The 23,274-nt window shown below is 43.1% G+C and overlaps 1 protein-coding gene across 2 annotated transcripts in view; it reads left to right on the forward strand.

Annotated features, from left to right (window-relative positions):
• Nucleotides 1-23,274, forward strand: part of adck1 (aarF domain containing kinase 1) — a 137,740-nt gene that overhangs the window by 43,403 nt on the left and 71,063 nt on the right. For both annotated transcript variants that reach the window (XM_064322498.1, XM_064322507.1), the window contains one exon: nt 7,887-8,090. In XM_064322498.1, coding sequence (XP_064178568.1) covers nt 7,887-8,090 — 204 coding nt within the window. The remainder of the gene's footprint in view (nt 1-7,886; nt 8,091-23,274) is intronic.

Here is a 23,274-nt window from a genome sequence, read left to right on the forward strand (position 1 = left end):
TGATTTAGCTAACACTGCACTTGCTTTACACAATCATTTTATTAAGTCATCTTTCATCCAAAATCAATGTATATATGTTTTATGGCTTTAAGTATCATGTACTATGCAGATAGTAACAATTTTTTAAAAAAGCCAGTTCACCCCCAGTTTTATCAAATTAATTGTTTAATTTAGCAGGAACAAATTGTGATGTGGAAAGTACGGAATACTGAGATAAACAGCTGAAATTAAGCTGCTTAGCTTTATCTTGATGTTCTTGCTTTTTTAATGCACTTATGTTCATTTTGTGTTTTTGTGTGTTATTTATGCTGAGCTGATGAGGCGTATATCTGTTTTTGAAGGATATAAATATACTTCCTCATAACTAAAAACGGATTTAATCTTTATACTTTGTAAAGAGGAATCAGCATACTGTAGCTACATCTATGCCAACCTAACTTCTTATGTACTGATGTATAAATGACAGGCATACATGAAGCTCACAAAGCAAAAAGCGGTACATGTAACAGAATGTGCTTAAACATAGAACATCTGAAATATTCACAATTTCTAGAGAAATGAAAGGCAACATTTTCTCCAGAGATGGTAAGATTAAAAAGTACAGGACCAATTGATAATTGAATCCTATCTTAAGTTAGTTCTCAGTTTCAAATAAATGGAAGCTCAGTTGTTCATGTTCATATTAATAATAATTTATTTTGTCAAACATCATACTTTTGGTACGAATAACAATCATTGTTTTCAGGAATGTATAAAGATGTTTTTGAACCCAAGCTGCTTTTTGATTAAAAGATATTGGAAAGAAAGAATTTTAGCATTGCATTTGTATGCCTTTACTGGTACACTATATTACGTCTCTTGGCACTTTTGGCCACCAAGAGGCTTTTACCAAGTATGTGTCAGAGCCTACGCAAATCCTCCAATGTTGTAGTACTATTGTGTATTGACCAGTAGCACATTCATTTGTGTGCCGTCCCATTTGGAAAATAAAGGAGGCATTAGAAGTCATTGATTAGTGCTCTTACATTCAGCCCATTCGGCGTATGACTGCAAAGTCAATATAAACATCACTTAAAATGATTGGTTTTGTATGGAATAACAACATACTATTGCCTTTGCTTAGGAGCCATAGCAGGGGCCTGTAAGAATGTGGTTTTGCCCTCTGGGTACCTGGGGATCAGGGATTTCTTCTTGTTTCAATTCTGCTTCCTCTCAACCTTCACACTCACGCTTTAGCAGGCCGTGGGCATTGGGCGGACTGAAGCAGAACCGTGGAACATTGTTTCCGCACTCGAGTTGAATGAGCATGTGTAATGAGAGCCAATGCACAATGGTAATGTATAAACAAGAATGTTTAGCTTGATAGCAGTTCTTCTTGCTGAAATAGCCTACAGTTTAATTTTGATTTCAGTGATTTTATCCACATTTGTGATGTTGGGTGCTAGCATTGCAGCAATGCCCAAACAATTGAAATAACTGCATCAATTTGTTATGACTGCATTATCTATTTAAATGATTTTGCATTTTATACTTTTTAAATCATAAAACTTGGTTTCAAAATGAATTTTTGTATTTTATTGTCACTCAGCACTATTATTAAAGATGATTACATTAAATCCTTACAGGACACTGTGTTGCTATCTATTTGACATTAAAAAGATTAGATGACCTGATATAAACAGTTGAACATAAGTTTACGTAGGGAATTAAAAGTAGTTACACTACTTGTAGGAGGCATAAAATCTCCATAGACTGATCACTTCACAAAATAAGCGATGTATGGCATTCTTACATACCCAACTAATGATATGCTTAAGTTCTTCAATTGAATTAACTGTCCACTGTGATGCATTAAAAGTATATTAATGTACAAAGCCTATTTTATTTGCTGTGTAAAAATGGTGTCTGTCTCGGTATGCACAAGATCATAATCATTTTCCCATCTATTATTTTGTTTTTCAGTCCTTCTGTTTGACTGTATTTAAACCTGGCACATAAATAGTTTGATTATACTGCGATGTATGGCGTATAAATCACACTGGGGATAGGCAAGAAGATTGTTCTTTTTCTTTTATTTTTTTCCTTGGCTCTTCTACCACTGAGGGTGAGTTTCCCATGGGTGCTAGGTTATTACTGGCTGTGTGTTGCCGCGGGTGACCGTCTCGCCCAATGTGAAGCCTGTGTTCAGAACCAGACCACCACCCAGAGGTTTGAGGCAACTTTACAGTTTAGTACCTACCCTTCAGTATTTAGACCAGGGCTATGAAATTTTTATAAAAGGCCCAATATACTCATATCTTTTATCAGTTTTGCTCTTACAGCTTGAATAAAATATTTTAAAAACAATCAGTAATGATGAGATGTCTCCTTTTTTGGTTTTTACTGACCTTTTTACAGTGTGTTACAGAGTGTTACGAAATGCGCTGTGTAATGGCCTGTGGGCCCCCAAAGACTCATTACTCTTTCTTTCCCACCACAGCGTGCCTCTCCACATCTCTCTCTCTCTCTGTCTCTCTCTCTCTACGACTCTGTCTCTCTCTCTGTACATCTCTCTCTCTCTCTCTCTCTCTCTCTCACTGTACATCTCTGTCTCTCTCTCTCTCTCTGTAAAACTCTGACTCTTTCTCTCTAAGAGATGAAAAGGTAAGCACCACCTTTGCTGAGCTGCTGACAGCTTCACTGTCAAAGCCGTTAAGTTGGCAAAATATGGAGCATTTATAGAGCAGGGGACTCTTGTCAGGAGGAATCTCTCTATCCTTCCGTATTTACCCCATACCTACTCCATAAATATCATTAAAACGCGTCTGCTGAGAATAGGGCAATGCAATGAGTTTTTCACAAGTCGCATTAAAGCTACAGATTTTAAATTTGGGATTTATTGTTCCATTGGGTCACTACATCTGGACCATCATTCTGTTATTGAGCCAGTAATGCTCAGTTTATTTGAATTCTGCATTCTACCTGAATGCAAATATTAAAATATAACCTGTAGTACTGTAGGTTTTTCCCATGCAACATGCTAATAAGGTTTGAGTTGGCCGAAGGATGTTCAAGCTGGAATGCTCTAATCGTGTTATATACCCTATGGTTTCTGGGGTATAGGGATATGGGGCGAGAGTTTAACCTTGTGATACACATTTTGTGTGTGTGTGTGTGTGTGTGTGTGTGTTATCTCTGTTTACAGTAACTGTAATCTTGGAAGATGAAGTACTAATCTGTGACTAGGATAAAGTGAACGTATTTGTATGGGATTGTCCCTGATTCAGTTTGTGTGTTCCAAAGGTTAGATGGGTTTTCATGACCTTGGATTTTTCCCAACTTAACAAAAGGATTTTTCAGAATACTTTATTCATTTTTGGTCCTGTAAATACTTTGTTTTGACTTGCTTTAGTAAAGTGTAGAGGTAGGACGTAGTTTCTTATTTATTTGTAAATTTTGGCTGGGCCAGCTGTATTGATTTTCATATTTCTGAGTGCAGAAACTGTCTGCAATTACATGAGCATAAAGTTATAGCAGGTCATAATATTCTATGACTTTAGGTTAAAGGGTTTAAATATTGTACATTTCTGTCATAGATGCAAAACTTAAGCACAATTTAAGTACAATTTTAATACATTTTAAGTAAGATCATCTAGTCTGGAAAATGCTAACTAGAAAGGACGCTTTTAGAAGATTGTGTTTTCTGTGTTTTCTTTTCATGTCATCTTTTTATCGAGTCACATCTGACTCCCGCTTGTCTAACAAAATCTAACAAAATAGAACTGAGCCAGCGGAACAGGACGGCAGGTTCAGAGAGGGAAAAAAAGCGAACCGTAATTCATTTAAATGAAAAATGCATGAACATCAACAGCCCTATTGCGTGCATATTGTTTTAACCTGAAACCCATACTTCTGCTTTGCTGTTTTCCATTATTATTATTATTTTATTCATCCTTTATTCCGACGAGTCCCATTGAGATCTCTTTTCAATGCAATCTCTTATTTTGTGGCATGAAATGCCCTTTAAGTCAGTCTCTCCAACAGGTCCGATTCGAATATCGCATTTTAGCTAGCTTTTTTTGTTGTTGTTGGTTTGTTGTGTTTTTTAAATCCTTGTTATGTTATATTTTCCGCAGAAATGGTTACATGTATTGTGCTTGAAAAGGGATGGCATTAGAATGACCTTTGGGCCTCCTATTAGTCGACTGGGAAAAAAAAAAAAATCTTTTCTGATGATGGCCCTGCGAAGCATTTTCAAAGGCCGTCTAATGGCTTCTGCCTGCTGCTGAAATATGTCATTAATGTCTCTGGCAATTATTAGGCTTGTCAGAGCCTGGGCTTTGTGCTGCTCAGCCCCTGGTTGAGAGGGGGGGGGCGCTAATTGAGCTGAACCTCATTGTCTCCCCACTGCTGCAGCGGGAGTCTGACTTCGCCGAGCTGTTTAACCCGCGGAGGCAGGGGCGCGGCCGACGGTGATCCGGCAGATGTTACGCGACGCCACTTGAAAGCCGAGGCGAGGAGCCCTTTCATTTTTTGCGGCGGGAAGGGGGACCGGCGGGCTTTTTTTTCGATCGCACGCGCCCGCTCGTTTGTTTCCAGCCGGCGCGCCGTAGATTCCGAAGTGTAGACACCGGCTGCCGCGGAATGCGCGGACGCAACGGGAGAATCTTAACACGGGAAGCTGTTGAACTTCGGAATCGGAGAATGAGAAACAGTGGGAACGGGGCGTGGGAAACTGCACGCTGGGCGTGTTTGAACTACAGGGTCTTTCATTTGTAGCAATTTTACTCTTCGTGTGTTGAGTAACATCCCTTCTTTTCTATCCAGATTGTTCTGGGTTTTATTAGACAGATAATGGCATTAGGCCAGGTAATCTGTGTCGTGCGTGTTGATAGTTATCAGAGTCGCGCACGGTAAATCCTCAAACTGCGATCGGCCATTCAGGGTGTTTAATTATTCCTGGGAACTGGGGAGTGAGGTGCAGATTTTCAGATCAATGTCACATTATATCAGTAGAATATTAAAAAGTACAATAACCAGGGGACCTCCTGTTTGAGTTCTGTAAGGCCTATGCACTGCTATTGAAGCTTTACTTATGGCCAGTGTGCCAATTATGCAGGTTTCATTTGAACATTGGGGGGCACCCTGTTACTGCTACAAACCTATCCACACGTGTACCCACCCCTGATACACGTGGCAGTTTCTGTGAATTTCTGACAGTTAACTTGTCAACCCCCAGGAATCTACACCCTAGCCTATGACATTGATTATTAATACACGTCTGGGCCTATAGCTGCTGTGATTTTGGCTTGGTGACATAATAATACATTCATTATGTGCATTTCCATTACAATAGTTGGCCAATGGTAAATACCAGGGCTATAATAACAGGCTCAATTTTCAGCCTGCACAAAGCTGAAATGGAAGCTTATTGGTCAATTTTCACCGACATCTGTGCTTACGTAAAAGGAGCAGCATTAACAGGGGTACATTCATGAGGATAACCTGGTGCAGTACTAGTTTCACCTCTTCTCACTGAACTCATGCTCATGCATCAACACCAATGCACTACCTGTTTGTGCCTGTTTACACAGTGCTTTCTCTGCCATTTAGATTTCTTAGGCCAAATCTCCTCCCGGGAGAAACCCCCCCCCCCCCCCCTTATCATCCTGCCAGTATTTCCCCTGCGCAAATGTGGGATTTCTCTTTCCATCGCATATGGCACTCTAATGTTATCCATGATGATAGACTGTGAATTGTGAAAATTTAATTGAGTAATATTTACACACATTGTGAAAATTTAATTGAGTAATATTTACACACACAAACAATTTCAAATAAATGATGGAATATGGCTGATATTTACATGTGGACTGGTGGTACTTCACTGACGAAATACAGGCTAATGCTTATCTCAGTTTCATATTCTTTGATGTCCAGATTCAGAAACAGGTTGTGCTTTGTTAATTAAATCTCCTGATGTTTAAATTTAATTTTTCTGCTTTCTTTCTTTGGAATGTACATTTTTTTGCCAGGACTTCCCTTTGTTGTCCTTCGATCATCAGCGCGGACCGCTCCCAGGCAGGTCCAGCGCGTACAAGCACAAAAGCGCGTGTTTGGGAAGAGCTAATGGGCTTTTTCCTTTGGAGGGCTGCGATTGGCTGCCTCCATCGGGCGACGGAGAGTGGGCTGTCGCCCCGCGCGCTGCCGCAGATCGGCGAATCGCAGGAGAGCGCTCCCTTCACGCCCCATAAAAGTCAACATCGGCACGCCGACGGTCCCTCTCCGGCTGCGTGGCCGCCCCTGGCGGGGGACGCGGGCGCGGTCGAGGAATGGGGGGGGGCGGGGGGGGAGCCTGCTCGCCTGCCCGCCGTTCGCATGTGTGTCTGATTGCCAGGGCTGTGAGATGACAGGTGGCACAGATTCCTCTCCCCGGGGGATTAACCAGCGATGAGGGAAAAAAAAAGAGCTCCTCCTCCTCCTCCCTCCTCCTCCTTTTCAAAAAAAAAAAAAACCCACAAACACTCCAAAGAGGAGCTGCAGCCGGCGCTCTCTCATCGCCTAGAGACCGGGGATCATTACCGTCATTATCTCCCTCTCTCTGCCTTCATGCTTGTACCCCGTGAAAGCATGTTTACAGTTTTGTTTCTTTAGGAAATGTGTTGGTCTTGAAATTTGCCGTCTTCTCCTCGTCCTGATAATTATCTCGTAGCTGTCGCATCCTTTTGGCTTCCGAAAGGCAACGAAAATCTTGTTTCTCCATATCGAGCAGGACAACCCAGCCAGCTTCGGTAGTGATCTGTACACCGCGCTGGAAAATGCCTCCAGGACAACCTTCAGATCTACCTCCCGCAGTACCACAGGATTATTCCTAATCCTGGTGGAGGGAAGGATGTTTACTTTCCCCAAACAAGGAATTGGAAAACATTCCAAAATGTACTGAAAGGTCAAGATAGTACTGATAGGGCAATGCAGTAGTACTGCACAAAGTCAAGTATAATCATATTTAGAGAATACTATATTTGCATTGTAACCCAACCCAAAACAAAATGTCTTCCAATGTATGCATAGAAAATGTGATTCATTTTGTGATCTGCGAGCAAATTTTCCCACTTTATTATGAGGTTTTTGGCAGCAGATGTACTGTAGCTGAATCAACTTCAGAACCAGCCTAGCCGTGCTTTCTCGTGGGATGTGGATCTCATGTCTGCCTCTTTATTTACGCAAATCCCAAAGGCACAACGCGCCAGCAAAATGATCAACTCCTGCTGCCGTGGAGACACGTTGTTGAAATTACCCCCTGTCTGTGATGACATCCCATTTAATAGCCCTTCAGAAAGTGGAGCCATGTGACATGGTTACCTCACAATCTCACCTTTTCATTGTGTTTATTTGACACAATGCTGTACCTGGCAAAAAGGGCAACCCTCGCAATGCGTGACTTCAGATCTGTTATGGATATATTGCGTAAGAGCTGAAAAAAACTGTCCCCATTTGCAAATAAACTTGAGAGACGATGCGAGACTAGCGAGGCTGTCAGCTGTGAAGCTATGGGAGCCTCTGTCTTTTGTGTGCTGCATGCATTTAAATGTCACAATGGGCTTTCACTGGTTTGATGAGTAATTCCTCTTATTGTCTGAGGGCTGGTTCCCCTTTTGAATGGCACCGACAGTGTGCATGACATTTATGTTTATTACAACATCGCCTCTATACAGCAATGTATTTTGATTGTGTTTGTCAATTTTTCGTATATATATATATACTGGTGATTATCTAAACTTATTGTATGCACATTATAGTCTGCTCTGGATAAGAGTGACTCAGTAAATAAGTGTATTTCTCTGAATTCCCTTCTGTGCGCTCACTGTCAGTAGCATTGAGTTTACTGAGTGCCCTTTACTGCGCAGGTACACCTGCGTTCAGCGGAGCGGCTCAAAGACCTGTGCTGTGCCAACCGGGGCACCTTCATCAAGGTGGGCCAGCACCTGGGCGCCCTGGACTACCTGCTGCCCGAGGAGTACACCAGCACGCTGAAGGTGCTCCACAGCCGCGCCCCGCAGAGCTCCATGGAGGAGATCCGGCAGGTCATACGCGAGGACTTGGGCAAAGAGGTGAGCAGAGCCGGCTGTAGGACTGTTGCGGCCCTGAACAAGAACGTTTGAGAGTTCGGGGAGGAAGCGATCACGGACTGGGGAACTGATGGGCACAGACGCATGACTAACCGTACTGTACAATTCAAACATCCCATTTACTGTAGCAGTAGGGGCCCACTCACATACCTCCTGTCGGGGGGGTGCTTTTTGGGCTTAACAAAATAAGGCACTGGGAATTTGGACTTGAATTAAATTCAGTTTGCCCCCCTCAAAGTGCCACCCTGCTAATAAATGTGCTGTGTATGGCTTTCCTGTCAGCCCTTTGTTGAGTCTGCAGCCAAGTCAGCCCTTTATTCACTTAGAGCTGCTATAGAGGTTTTCTTTGTAATTTTCAGGCGGGGTCATACATTTCAGTTGACCCGCACCGTTGCCCTGGACCACAGTGCTCTCTATTTGCACTGAATTTAAGAGCGGTGTTCTAGACGATGGTAGTCGGCATGGCCAGCGTTTTGAATGCCGTCATGCTGCATGTTTTTTCCTGAAAGAGTGAAATGAGAGAGCCGGCTGACTCAAGCCGACTCCACACAACAGAATGCCACTCTGAAGAAATGACGTCAGTATGGTCCCACATAAAAGGCAATTATACCTCTGAGCTATTTCCAACCCAGTTCCTTTTGACTTCATTCATCTTGGTAGCGAGCCTACCCGCTTGGCACACACGCACACTTGTGACTGTAATTGTTGGGTTTTCATAGCTTTTAATGGGGGTACCTCTTCATGAAAAATGTCCGTGAAACCTTCGAAAGCCACCTGTTGAGCTGTCATTAGCAAACACGCCACAGCAGTACATGAATCATCTCAATTGGTCATTTAATGGTTAGTAATTACATGTGCATAATTTCAAAGAGCAGAGTTCAGGACTATTTACCTACATCCATTTCATTAAGGAGCATTCACGATGTTGATCATGCTAGCTTTTTTATTTTTATTTAACCTTTATATTTTATTTAACCTGTCAATATTCAACCTGTACACTTGTGGGTCAAATATTTGTACTGCTTTCAGAAAATAGTGTGCGGTGTTTGCATTGTTTAGGATTTTAGTAATTAGTCTGATAAATATCATTGAAGGTTTCACACAGTTTATTGTCTTTGCTGCTACTGTTGTGCCTGTAATCTAAATGCTGCAAATCCTGGACCTGCAACATAATTGTTTGCCTAATGGATTCACAATTTGGGACTTGACTTAAGATGATGATTCTGACGAGTTACATTTTCTGAATCCTTTAATCCTCCTAATCCAGTCTAGTCTATAGTCAACATGATAATTTGCACCAAATAATTGGTTGGTCTCGGTTTACCTACAGTAATTGATTTTTGCTTAATTACAGCCAATTACCTTATGTGTTCAACTATAGGAATTTTAGAGGCACATAGTGGACACTTACTGAATCACAGGTCAGTGTTGTATTTTAGTCTTCTATATTTGCAAACCATTTCACTGACTGTACACTGCAGTGTACATGCATAAGAAAAAAAGCAATTTTTGCTTGAATTTTGTTTTTAAAACGTAAGGACACAATGTTATCTGTGGTGGTTAAATTGATTGACCCTTCAAGTGTATGTTGCGAAGAGTAATCTATGGCAATCCTGTACAAAACCAGAATAGGTGACCTTTCTGCAGTGTCAGGTGGGTCACAGAATATGCCGGAAACACTATGGCTCAGAGTGAGGAAGTGCAATGAACACAACCGTATTTGAGCGATGGTGTAGAATTAATTTAACAAATTAATTCAAAAGGCTTTTCTGTCATATTCCCAATTTAACCAGCAGAGGACACTGCTTAATACATAAATACTTAATATTAACATGCTATAATATCAAGCTTTTATGTCCTTGGTCATAATCTGTTGTGGTTTTCAAGTGAACCAATTAAAATAGTAAAACAGACCAAACTATGTTTATTTATTTATGAGTGACAGTTAGTGAGGAATCAATGGCTGTCTGCCCTGTCTTGCTTTTGTTTTTACCCAGTGTTTTCCAAGTGCCCTGGCTGTGGGTTTTTGACAGGCTTTTAAGGGTGTTCTCATTAGATTCTCTGTTGCTGTATGGTACAGTGTAATTGTTATTTTTGAAGGCCAGTGTTTTCAATCCCTGTCAAAATGTTTGAAATTTTATTTTTGGCCTGTGAAATGTGTCTTTGTCTGACATGGCATTATGGAAGTGCCCATAAGTTAGATTTCAGCTGCGATTTTGTGTATATGAAAGGTCACTTGAAAATTGCGTCAGTCCTGACTGGTGGACAGTTCTGTAGTTGTAAACATGAGGTGTGTTTAGCCTGGAGTACACTGAACCATGTGAATGCTCAGAAGTCGTTGTCCACGCGGACCTGGCAGCGTAATACAACTTTTCTTAGCCAAATAAAGACGTAAAATATTTTATGTGAGGAAGGATTGACAGTTGCTACTCCCTGGCTGCTGCGGACCCCAGTAAAAATGCTGTCTATTGTGACACGTTTTGCATTTTATAAACCCGCCTCTTCTCTTTGTGAATATTCGGAGATGGAGGTTGTGAGGGGAGGTGTTAGTCATTACATTACATTACATTACAGGCATTTGGCAGACGCTCTTATCCAGAGCGACGTACAACAAAGTGTATAACCATAACCAGGAACAAGTATGACGAAACCCCTAGAGAGAAGAGTCACTGAAACTATTCTTGAAAGGTGCTCTAACTCTTCTCTCAGTCAGACAGAAGACAGCCGAGCATGCACTCGTCTCCACTGGTGGGCTGCTTTTCCCTCTGTCGTCCACCAGTGGAGTTCAGAGGCATCGAATCGAAGGAGGAGCCTTCATGTGCAGCTTGTGTAGACAGACTGTTGTACCTGGTTGACTGCAGGAGTGCTTGAGCTTGGTGAGACATGGTAATCTATGCTCAGTCAGCATTATGACCACGCTGCGGATGTTCTTTTTCCATATGATCCTTTTCGCCCTTTTCAAATCTCACACGTAATGCACACTTAGCAGTTTATCATTAATTTAATGTTTGGGGCTCTGTGTACAGAAAATGTCATGTTTTCTACTGTTAAACTAGGTATTATTGATTGGGCTGAGTGCAAGTGGAGTTATGAACCTTGCTGCAAAAACATTTATTTCCCTCCTGGGTTTTCATCTACAGAGATGATGCTGGGTAATGTAGTTTCGTTAGCATTCACAGGGTTTGCTTGTTCGGGGTGAATTAGCCATGTACTCTCAGGACTGGACAATAAGATTTTGCTCGCTAAAGTTATTTGGTCACTACACAACAAGAATTCTGTTTCTAAACATTTCTAGTAGTCACTCAGAATCTTGGTCAATGTTGCCTTTTGTTGTTTTGTAGTTGTCTAATAGTTATCATTCACTTCTCTGAATTACCATTACATGAAACACCGTCCACCCCACATTGAAGATCTGAACATTGAGCCATAGAGGGGCTGAATGAGGTTGTAAAAACCTACATTTTCATTATTTGGGTTGACTGTACATGATTTTTTCCATATCTTGGATGATTTTGTTAGTTGAAGTTTCAGTGACATTGAAATGAGGTATAAACATTTCATCGGGCTGTGTCATGAATATTCGCACTGATAAGAAAGCTGGATCACCAGCGAGCATCTAGCATTGGAACTATCCAGTGGGAAGACTGATGTGAGGATGATGATGTAACAGAAGGCGATAATATCTTACGTTTTGCCATGTGCTTTAATGGTGATGAGATGTGCTGTGGAGTGTTTCTCATGGGCGATGCACTGACAGTTGTAGCTTTTGTCCGGTGTGATGGCCAGGTCCTGCATTTAAACAGCCGCCTAAAGGCTCTTTGCGTACGTCCCATTTCTCCCTTCAGAGTAAGCGGGAAAAATGGCCGACAGCAAAAAAAAAAAAAAAGGCTGGTTCTTATTGCAGTCATTGTCCTTATTGTATCTGGTGTACTTCATCTGCACAGATGAACTACAACTCTGTGTGTCTGGCAAAGGGGGGGGGGGTGGAGGGGGGGGCATCTTGAGATGTACGCTTGACAGGAAGATCTCCCAATGACAAACTGCTGAGTCTCCGTGATATGCATGAAATAAAAGTCCCAGTACCAGTCCTGTAGAGCCTTAGTTTTCATGCCACACAGGATATTGTTAAGATGCCTCTCACTGTGTCCACGATATGAGAGTTACTTACTGTAGGAAGTACTGCTGCTCTTACGCTCTGCTGGTGTGACCTTGAACTTCGTACGCACAGGCAACTCACAATCCTACGTCAATGTCAGGAGGACAGACCAACAAATATAGGTCTTCCTTGCTTAACCTTCAGCAAAGCCTATTTGTAGTTTTATCATTTTAATTATCTTCCCTCATGCAACACAGTTTCACCATATCCCCACTGCCCCTCGCCGCCTACCCGTGCTAAAAGCTGTGGCGTCGGTTAAAAAAGCAGCAGCATTACGTAATTCATTACAGAGCTCCGCCGTGATTGGTCTACGTAGACGGGACCTTTTTTTTTTCCCCACAGAGAAAATAAAAGCCATTTTCAGATGGTGATCCTGTGTGCTGTACTGGGAGCTGGAGATAGACCTGTCATGCCTCGTTGATTTCAGTGCAGCGGGAGAATAATCTGCCCGTCTGCGTGTCACAATAAGAGTCCCCCCCCCCCCCACCCCATGCAGTCTGCTGCTGGCAGAGGAGGACTGCAGTTGCAAGGCTTCTAATGAGGTGCAAAGATCACTTATTTTCAATTTGAGCCGGTTGTGCGCGGAAGCTTTGTCCTCAGACCGCGGCCGACCTTCACTCGGGCCCGTACCCTCCGCGTTATTTTGTATACGGAGGACGGAGGAGTCGTGTTTAGGGTGCAGGTAGCTGCTCTTCTCTGTGAGGTAATCTATAGCATCATCTGCGTTAATATTTATGAAGGCTGACACGGTCATAAAGAGGTCAAACTCGTTACTGACAGGTCCGGATCTATTTAGATAAGGGCTTATTAATATCACAAAAGTGCTGAAGAAGCTGGGCTATTAGCTTCTCGGTTTACCTTTGCGCGGCGTTACGTCTTGCATCTCTCTTCTGTAATTTATTTGAGGCTCAATAACCTTGCGGCGTCTGAAGGAAGATGCTTAGATGGGGACTGCAAGCGGCTTTACCTTACGCTCTGAACGTGAACTCAGCCTTGTGTGGGTGTGTGTGTGGGGTGCGATATTCGCTCTCTGTTTTGGTTGTTCAGTCACCGAGACGGTCTGACGAACGCGTTGTCGCGGCTGCAGTTCCCCGCGGTCCACACCCGGCACGGTGTTAAGTGGATGACTGACCGTTGCTTTGCAACGTTGGAGTGTGGCGTTCAGTGCTACAGAAGGTGATCACCTGGCACCGTTTCAGAATAACTGAAGAAGCTAAAACCTCAAATGCCCTGGAGGTGTCAGATGTGTGGCAGTTTGATGTCAAACTCTCTGCTCTATTTTTTACTTCATTAGAAGGGGCATCATATGTCCTCAAATATTAAGTGGGGTTTTTTTAGGCAAATTATATCACTTTTTTTCTGTTCTTCAGGATAGCTAGCTGTGTGTGTTAGCTGTAAGTACAACTGAAATGATCCTGTATTGCCACAGTTCTCACGTTTATTTTTTGACAGAAAATATGTATTTAGATTTATTAATACATATTTATATATGTGTGTGCATCTGTGAATTTATTTGTTTCTATTATCAGCCCGATTAAATATCTATTTTCTTTGTATCTGAATGACATGAATTATAAGAAATGTATCCAGATGCAAAACACTCTGTGCTATTTCTTCACCAGTAAAAGTCAGGACAGGCTGGTGTGTATTGGCTGGTTTCCTAAAGAGCAGTATTTCAGTTGGAAGGGTGTGACCCCAGTGCCCCTCTTCCCCAGGCTGTTGTCCGTATCCGACGAGTCCGTCCCTCCTTCACGGCTCCGACCTCCGCTACATCACTGGCACCCGCCCTCTCCGCCAAACCAATCGCCGTCTTTGCAGCGCCTGTCACGGCTGGGACCTCCCCTTCTCCGGCCCGCCCACCCGTCTACCCGCCTTAAAAAAAGAACAGATCCTCCGTCCCTGTTCATAAATACGAGTGGCTGTGGCTGGCGCTGGCTGTGTTTACAGCCGGGGTGGCGGGGGTCAGCGGTAGCTGTGGGAGGTGTTCCTCCCGCGGGTCAGCTCGTTTACACGGCCCGTGCTCTCGGGGGTGTGGTGGCTAACCTCTCTGCTTCGGACGGTGGGGCCGGGGGGTGGGGGGTGGGGGGGGGTGGGGTGGCGGGGGTGGGGGGGGGGTGGTATCGCCCGCTGCAGTGCGCCGGGGCGGGAGGTGTCTTCAGCGAGAACGATTCGCACGATTTGTCATGGAGACTCTGGTGGTTCGGGCGGCAGGCATCACGCAAGGGCCCTGGAATATTCTGGAATGTTTGACAATTAACTGAACTTTCACGTTAACACTTTTTTTTTTTACCATGTATGCAAAAATTTAGTGAAGAGAAGGATTTGTAAAATTTGTACGCGTGTGCAAAAATGCAAACATTTTCCTGTCGTGCTCTTTCCCGGGCCCGCATTCAATTTATAGTTTAAAATATATCTTATGTGAGCACCCATTTTATGATTTTGTGTCAATTTCATAGCTGATGTCTCTGAACTGTTTCAGTACAAAGCATTCATTTTCTCGGCTACGTGAGTGAGAAAGCACTAGAGGAGGTTATGTTGAGTTTTTAACAGCTCATCAAAACGTGAGCAGCTAGGGTCACCTCAGACCAACTTCATAAAACGTGTGGAATGCGTCAGATCAGAGCAGATGATTCATGGGCTGTTTCAGTCCACTTTTCAGCTGAAAGAGGGAAAAAAACTGACAGCATATCATCGTGCATTCAGATCAAGATCTATTTGCTAGGGTTGCATGATATACTGATAATACCGAAGGCCTATACCTTGGTATACATTTTTTTTTTCACACTGTATGTATTTTCAGCACTGGTTTGCCACACTTGCCCCCCATTGAAAAACACAATCGCATTCTGATTAAAGAAAAGAACTTATGTTGTGGAGGATTTCATATGGCAGTGACATTTTCTGCCACCTGAGGTCATAACCATGGTTTATGAAAAATACCAGTAATACCGGTACCTAGGGCATACCAGTGTATGAAAAAACTATACCATGCTACCCAAATATACATGCACCTACAGTGAGCTCCGTAATGTGTGAGACAGACATGTTTTTTTGACTCTACTCCAAAATTTTTCAGTAGGTAAAAAATTCACTAGTGGTTAAACTGCATTTATTAAAAGATAATTGTATACATTTTGGTTTCACCATGTAGAAATTACAGCACTTCTTATATCTTATAGACCCCCCATTCCAGGGCACCCTAATGTTTGGGACAAATGGCTTCAGAGGTGTTTCTGATTAGTTGAATGTGTTCAGTTGTTTCCTTGGTGCAGGTATAAGAGAGCTTTCAATATCTTGTCTTGATTCTAGGCTTTTGATGACCTTTGGAGTCTGTTATTGGCATTTGACCGAAGTTGTGCCAATGAAAGTCACGGAAGCCATTATGTCTGAGAAGTCTGAGAAGTAAAAAAAACAGTCAGAGACTGAGGCCAAACATTAGACTTACCAATACCAACTAGTTGGAACATCATTAAGAAGAAAGAGAGCACTGGTGAGCTCAGTAATTGCAAATGGCTTGGTAGGGCAAGGAAGACCTCTACAGTGCTTGACCGAAGAATTCTCTCCATAATGAAGAAAAATCCCCAAACACCCGTCCGTCAGATCAGAAACAGTCTTCAGGAGGCAGGCATGAATGTATCAGTGCTGGTTGGGTTAGGTTGGCATGGATGTATCAGTGCTGCTTGGATTAGTGCTTGTTATGCGATCCCCTACTTTGCTTGTTCTCTTTATTTGTAGCTCTCCCATTTTCAGGTGCCAGTGGTTATCCCTGACTGGTGTGCCTATTTAAAGTTTCTGAATGCCTGGGAGGGAGAGACAGCAACCTGACCTGTGTAGCAATTATGTTGACTGCTGTTAACGTTACTTAAGTTTCCTTTTGCCTTTTGAGAAAGGGGAACCAGTAATCAAGCTTTCGTGGCTCTGTTTAGCGTTATTATTTTTTGCTGTTTTGGTTTGGGCATGAATGGCTGCCACTGGTACAGGCTCTCTTGTCTTCATTAATGATTTAGCAGCAGTAGAATGGATTCTGAAGCGTACAGATGCATCTTATCTGCTCAGAATCAACCAAACGCCTCCAAACTCCTTGGGCGATGATTCATCCTGCAGGAAGACAATCATCCCAAACATACTGCTAAAGAAACAAAGGAGCTTTTCAAAGCCAAAAACGGGGGAATTCTTTCCAAAATCATTCACCTGATCTGAATCCAATGTGTTTCATATGCTGAAGAGAAAACCTAAGGCAATTAGCCACTGAAACGGGCAGGAGCTGAAGATGGCTGCAGTACAGGCCTGGCAGACCATCACCAGAGATACTCAGCTCCTGGTAATGTCCATAGGTCACTAACATCAAACAGTCATTGCAAGCAAAGGATATGTGGCAAAGTAATAAAACATGATTAACATAAAATTAATATGTCCCAACATTATGGTGCTTTGAAATGGGGAGCCTATGTATAAAAAAGTGCTGTAATTTCTATATAGTGAAAAAATAATAATAATAAAAGCTGATAATGTGCACTTCAACCACATATGAATTGTTCGATTAGAAATCTAAAAATTGAGTACAGAGCTACATCAAGAAAAAATATGTCTTTGTCCTAAACATTATGGAGCTGTATACACCTGTATATACCTACCTATACCTGCATATACCTGCCTATACCTGCAGCAGGCACTGCATTCTTCATAGTAGCTGGTGAGCCTGTATTTTGTGTATGTGGAATGTGGTAGAAGCAGAGCTCATCTAATTGTTGCTCTAAGGAGTCATCTTCAGTATCAGATGGTGAGTTTGATTGGATTCGAATGGAGAAAGTGTTTTCAATTTCTGAGCATCCTTTTCCGGATTGGAATAAAGTCTAATTTCCGAGTGCATTAACGATGTTTATTTATTTATTTTTAAATTTCAGTCTGACTTCATTGTGTTAGTACATGGAGATAGCAATTCATTTGGTTCTTGCTTTAGTAGCTACACACAACATCATTTTCTTATCGAGAAAGATTGGTTAATAGTAAACAACACCACCACTGTTTGATATGGAATTACATTCAGCAAGGCCTGGTTATCTTTCAAATGTTTACATTTTTAAATGTTCATGAATTCCTTGTAGAGTCTCTGCCTGTTTGGTAGAGTTTGAATGGTACTGAACATTTTTGCCTTTATGTACTAATTCTACAGTTCTAACAAATGAATTGTACTATTGCTGTGGCATTCTGGAGGACTGTGTAACTGTCACGGGCAGATCACAGGCGTGTGAATGACCAGAGGACCCATCTCTGAGGTGGGGAATACCTTAATATAACCCTCCCTGCCTGGAAGTTACTGTGTCCATGGCCCAGCCACAGTCAACACTGGTACAGTCAAGATGCAATACCATAAATAACAGCACTCAGAATACCTCAGTCTGCTGGGTACCCAGTAGCCCAATGTATTGGCAATACTATAGATGCCTTTAGAATTAGGTTGCAGGATTCATTTAATTTTTCATGCTTGTAATGTAGTAGTGTGTGGGATTTTATACTGTACTGTTAAGCCTACTGCTCTCTTTTCATTTTCCAGTTTAGTTTCTCTTCAGCACATTCTGCACTTAAATGTGAGATTACTGGAAGTGTTTATTGAATGTGATTAGACAGTGATATGATGCAATGATGTAAATTATAAATTCAAACCATCACTTTTCATAATAAGCACACACACACACACACACACACACGCAGATGCACACGCACACATGAACACACGGTTTGCTTGTGGGACATTCCCACACACGCACAACAAATTTATACATTCAAACACAATCATGGGCATAGCCCGCTTCACGCACTCACACACCCAGAGATGCTCTTGGGAGGACCAAGCCGAAGTGCGGTGGGAGAAAAGGTCACTTCCTGCAAAGGAGGCAGAAGGGACCAGAGAGCATGCTCACGGATTCAGGTTAACCAAACCAGGGCCTTGCCATCTATTAACAAAGGGAAACTCAATTAACCTTCTGAGAAGCGTGGGCCTCATTCACAAAGCCACAGGTACGCATTATCTCCTGCCTTCCTTTAGCCGACGCGGCACCTTAACGCCGAAGTGAGTGAACCCGGCACTCTGCCAGCGGGTTGGCAGCAGGAGTCACCAGGAAACGGGATTTGCTCTTTTCTATGCAAAGTAGAAGCCGTCCTGCTTTCTCCTGTGAGCCATTAAGAGCTGAAAAGAAGTCACCTTCTTTTAGCACTTCCAGGGCACGGGGAACAAATATTGGCAAGCCGAACCAAAACTTGCTTTTCCAGGCTGTTATAAATACTAACTGCATTTGTTAGGCCAAATCAGTCAAGAACTGTTTATAACAGTTTATAGTGTCTACAACGTAGTGTCTGAGCCCTGCCAGTGACTCATATTTATAGGCTTGCAAAAAGGGGTACAAGATCCAGAAAACATGCAAGTAAATAGATTTGAAGGAATGGTTTTGGTCCTCATCTCCCTTGGTCCAAGCAGTTCATTGAACCAGAAGAGCCTGATGTATTTTGTCACCAGCAAGCTCTGGTTTCATAAACAGCTCAGTTTGGAACCTAAGGGTGTTTTGGACAATATGTTCATTATGGGAGTCATTAATATATAATAGTCATTAACAGCGTGGCTGAGAAACCTTAGTTGGCATCTCCTTGCCTCCGTACCTCGTTCCTCCGACGCAGTGACGGAGAATGAGCGTTTAATTACGCTGTGTATTTAATTAGGCCTTTGGTTGGCATGCCGCTGGGAGCCGGTTCACTAGTGATTTAGTGTCAGGGCGTGTGGTCTTCTCCCCTGTCCTTCATTTCGGTGATTCATCATCGGCCGATTCAACAATCATCAGACCTTTCATCTTTTCGGGCGATGCCAGGGGAACGACCGCCCGTACTGCAGGCGCGGCGAGTTACTCTCCATCGTCCAAACCACGCCCACCAACCCCCGTGTTGTAAGCTGCAGTTGATCAGTGCAACTTTCTGAATTCAAGTCGCGGCGTGGGCCACTTAGCATTCCCTGCTCTGAAGTAGCATACGGTGTAATCACAACACAATAAACACTTACCCTTCTGTGAAATCCCTTTAGCTGAGATAACATGTCGTCTTAGCTGAAAGCCCAGGCCTTAACTGCAGACCGCTCCGGCTAAATATAGAAGCCATCATTGGCTTCCTGGCCCCTCGTCCTTTTCGTTTCTTTTACCTCCCTTTTTCCCTTCTTTTTTATTAAAAGCTTTGTTGCCTCTTTGTGGCTCGGGCTCTCAGCTGCGGTGTCCTTGAAAGAGACGCATCTCAGGAAAGCTTTTTGCGCTTAATTTTTATTCAGAAACCCCAGGTTAAGGAAATGGAAAATGTTCCCTGTCTGAAACTGTTTATTTGTTAAGTGGTTGTAGCTAAATGGCAGGCAGCGGTCATTACCTTTCGGAGGTCTGAAGAGAAAGGCTCCCCTTTCAGGCTTTTCTGCCACGACAGACATGCTGTAGACATGGTTTTGTGCCAAGGAATGCTAACCTTGGAGGAGAGAGCCTTTCTGTTAAAATGCCCCCATCGGTGGCCTCATTATATCGTGAGTGGCCTCATTAATCTCTGAGCAGGCTGGAGATGGCCGATCCTCTCCCGGGGTGATGGCAGCCATGCCTGGGGTGTGCGGGGGGCCCCTGGGTCCCCGGAGGAGCAGGGGCCCCACGTGAGGGGACTCGATCCAATTCTTCAGACCGGCGAACAACAGATGGCGGACGAGCCCCAGCGAAACGGCCTCGCGCCTCTCCCGCGTTACGTAAAGACAGGCGGGGGGTCGGGGAAGTGGGGAGGGAGAGGGGGGGTGTGCTTTATTGTAGCTTGCTCCCGCATTTTCAATTACATGCCAGCCAGCTGAGCATATAAACGTGCATAATTTCCCTAATGATGTGCAGGATGTGTGTCCACGCGCAAGGCTGTTTCCCCCCACGTGGCTGCCCACCCTCCCCCCTTCCATTTTAGAAAACAGCAGGGCCGGCTGCAAAGACAAAAGATGCATTAACCCTGCGAGCCGCGTGATGTTTTAGCCCCCCGCCCCCCCGCCCCCGCGTGAGCGCGTCTCCTACTGTCCTACTGCTACTCGCCAGTACCGCAGTGCCTGTTGTGCCGCCGCTGTAGCCGATCTATAGTGATATGTACTAATGGGGGCTAATGTGCTTTTTTTATGCAAATTTTTTTTTTTTTTTTTTTTTTTGCAGTGGAATTCATAAAACCGTGAACTCAGAAAAATGTCAGTCGTGAATTCTGTGGTACTGGCTGCTGCTGGATTAAGGCACTTTCTTGCCATATGTTTTTTTTTTTTTTTTTTTTTGCCGTGTGTGTGTGGGGACATATTACCATTTGACAAGTCCTGTCCTCTACAGAAGGGGAAGTGGAGCCTTTTCTGTCAGCGCAGACAGCTTCTGTTCATTCAGCACAAAGTCCCAATGCTCCCGGGCCCTTTTTTCAGCTTAGACCATCACTTCATCCTCCGCTGAGTGTTTCTATCAGTCTTCTCTCGTTTTCCATGACTAATTTAAAGGCACGCATGAAGAAGACCAGCATTAAAGCACGGCACGGAAACTGCCCTGCGTTACTCTGCTCATGGGGCCTCCAAATAGTTCCAAACCAGTATACTGGCTATAAGATGATTTATTTCTTCTTAATCTAATTACTAGTGTGATTAAATGTGCCTGATTCTGCCTGAAAAGGGACATATCTTTTGGACTTTTTGGTCTGCCACTGGTCCTGAGAAACATTTTGAGTTATAAAAAATTTCAGGATTTAAAATGTAGCTAGTTAGTGTGGTTATGACGTTAAAACAAACTAACTGACTTGAAACTTTGTAAAACTAGTTGCCTGATTGGGTCCTGTAAGAATTTATGATTTCCTAATGGAGCCCTGCATATGGCAGGTTTGTGTCCTTATTTGGCACTGTGTAAGAGCTTTTTACTGTCTTTGTTGGGCATAGTGTATGAGAGAATTGCGTGTTCTGAACGGGCAGTATTTAGCAGCCTGATGCTTTGTCATTTAGGCAGTGATGAGGCTCATGCTTTACTTGATAATATCTTGTCTGGTGAGAATGAAAAGAGATTTAGTTTATGAGAAAATGGTAAATACAAACATTGTAGTGCGGGTAGATGAAGTCACGTGGATATGATGTCATAAACCTGTCGGCAGCTGGTGAAGCTCCTGTTCCCTTTTGTCACATGATCTGTTCCTTCTCAGGGGTCTCTTCTGTCACCTGTCCTTCTTCTTGTGTGAGTTGTTAACAAGAGCTGAACAAGCTCTCTTCATATTGACTGTTATTACCTTGCTGCCGATTTCACCCTCTAGTGGTTAAACATCATCTCTGTGGGAACCGAAAACGCAGTGGATCAGGAAATCAGTTATTCATTGAGTGTGTGAGTGCGTGTATGCTTAGAGTGAGTGCGTTTGTGAGTGCTAGTGCATGAGTGCATCCGAGTGTGTAAAAGCGTGAGAATGTTCGAGAGAGGGGATGAAGTGGTCAGTTGGGTGCATTGATGGGGGGGGGGGGGGGATCAACAGTCCATACACACACACATACACTCACACATACGCACACATCCACTGGAGACTGAACAAAGGAAGGATGTTAGTCCTTGTGTGTTGCTGTAGAAGCTTTTTGCTCTGATTGTTATTTGCTCCGTACCTCTCAGTTGTGGATGAGCAAACTAGATGGTAGTGTGTTTTTTTTTTGCAGGGGCTCATAACGAAAGGATATGTTTATGCTTTTAGGAACAGTAAGATGAATATGAATATTCCCATGATTTGTGTAGTCATATAGAGATGAGTCTCCATAAAATGTAATTCTAGATTTGGTTTATTGAAAACCTTCTGAATTAATACCTTGAAGCGGTTGCTGATTAATTTTACTTGATTGCTGTCGACAGGGGGAACTTTTTTCATTTTTCCGATCTTGCTGCAGTAGCTGAACTGAACCATTTTTGGTGGCATATGTAGAGGCACAGTGTGCATCTGAATAGTGCTTGATAGAACTTTCTACAATCTGCCGGCTGCATGCGTCCTTAATTTAAAATTTAAGACTCAAGTGAAACGTTTGCATTTTCTTTATCCTTTTACTTGGTGTTTTATAAAAGTTTTTTGCTCAAAGGTGACTCGAAGCGCGCATCTCGGGAACGTTCAGTCGTGTATTTGGAATTTTCGGTGGAAGTTGCCTCGGCTCCAGTTCGCCGTGAGCCTGTTAAACCAAAACGCTGTGATCGCATGCAGTGGCTGTGTGTGCTGTGGATGCTTCTGTGCGCCTTACTCCAGTCACAGATGAGTGGGCGTGGCGCGTGTTACCACGGCTGCAGAGATTGGTCTGCCGGGTTCCGGCGCCATTTGCTTATCCCCGTCTCTCATCCCGCACCTTTGTCCTGAGGGTTTGTGGTAAACACCATTTTAAGTGTATCTAGCAGATTCCAGTTACATGGCTGCACGGTCTTCAGAATGACAGAGCGACCAGGACATCGGTCTCATAGTAGGTATCCTTGCATCATTATTCCCCGATTTACATGCTCTACTTAATCATTAAAATTCTTTATTAGAAATACAGAAATTATCTTAAAACCGCAAAACCATGGAAATCGGTAAGGCATAGCAAACATTAGTTTGAAATCAATAGCCTGTTATGCACAGAAAATGGACACTGAATTTAGCAGCCCATCAGGACCTGGGTAAGACAAGAATCATTGTTTTTTATTGCTACCTGCGATCATAAATCCCCTCCCCCGCCCCAGCGTTCACTAATCTCTTTCCTTTGGCACCCCCGTGACAGGCTGATTTTTAAATCCTGCGCCCGCCCCTGAGTCTGAGAGATTGTTTGTCCTGGCTGACCTGGAGCTGTGATCTGACATCATCTCCTGGAGTAGTTTGCTCATAGATGATTCACTTGCTATTGAACAGCACTTGTTTTCTTTAGTTCTGGAGACTGAATACAAATCATTGTACAGATTTATGATACCTAGCTCTACCTAAAAAAAAAAGGTTTCATTTTTTTTTATTTTCTCA

This window comes from Anguilla rostrata, chromosome 1, assembly GCF_018555375.3.
Source record: "Anguilla rostrata isolate EN2019 chromosome 1, ASM1855537v3, whole genome shotgun sequence".
Classification (NCBI taxonomy): domain Eukaryota; kingdom Metazoa; phylum Chordata; class Actinopteri; order Anguilliformes; family Anguillidae; genus Anguilla; species Anguilla rostrata.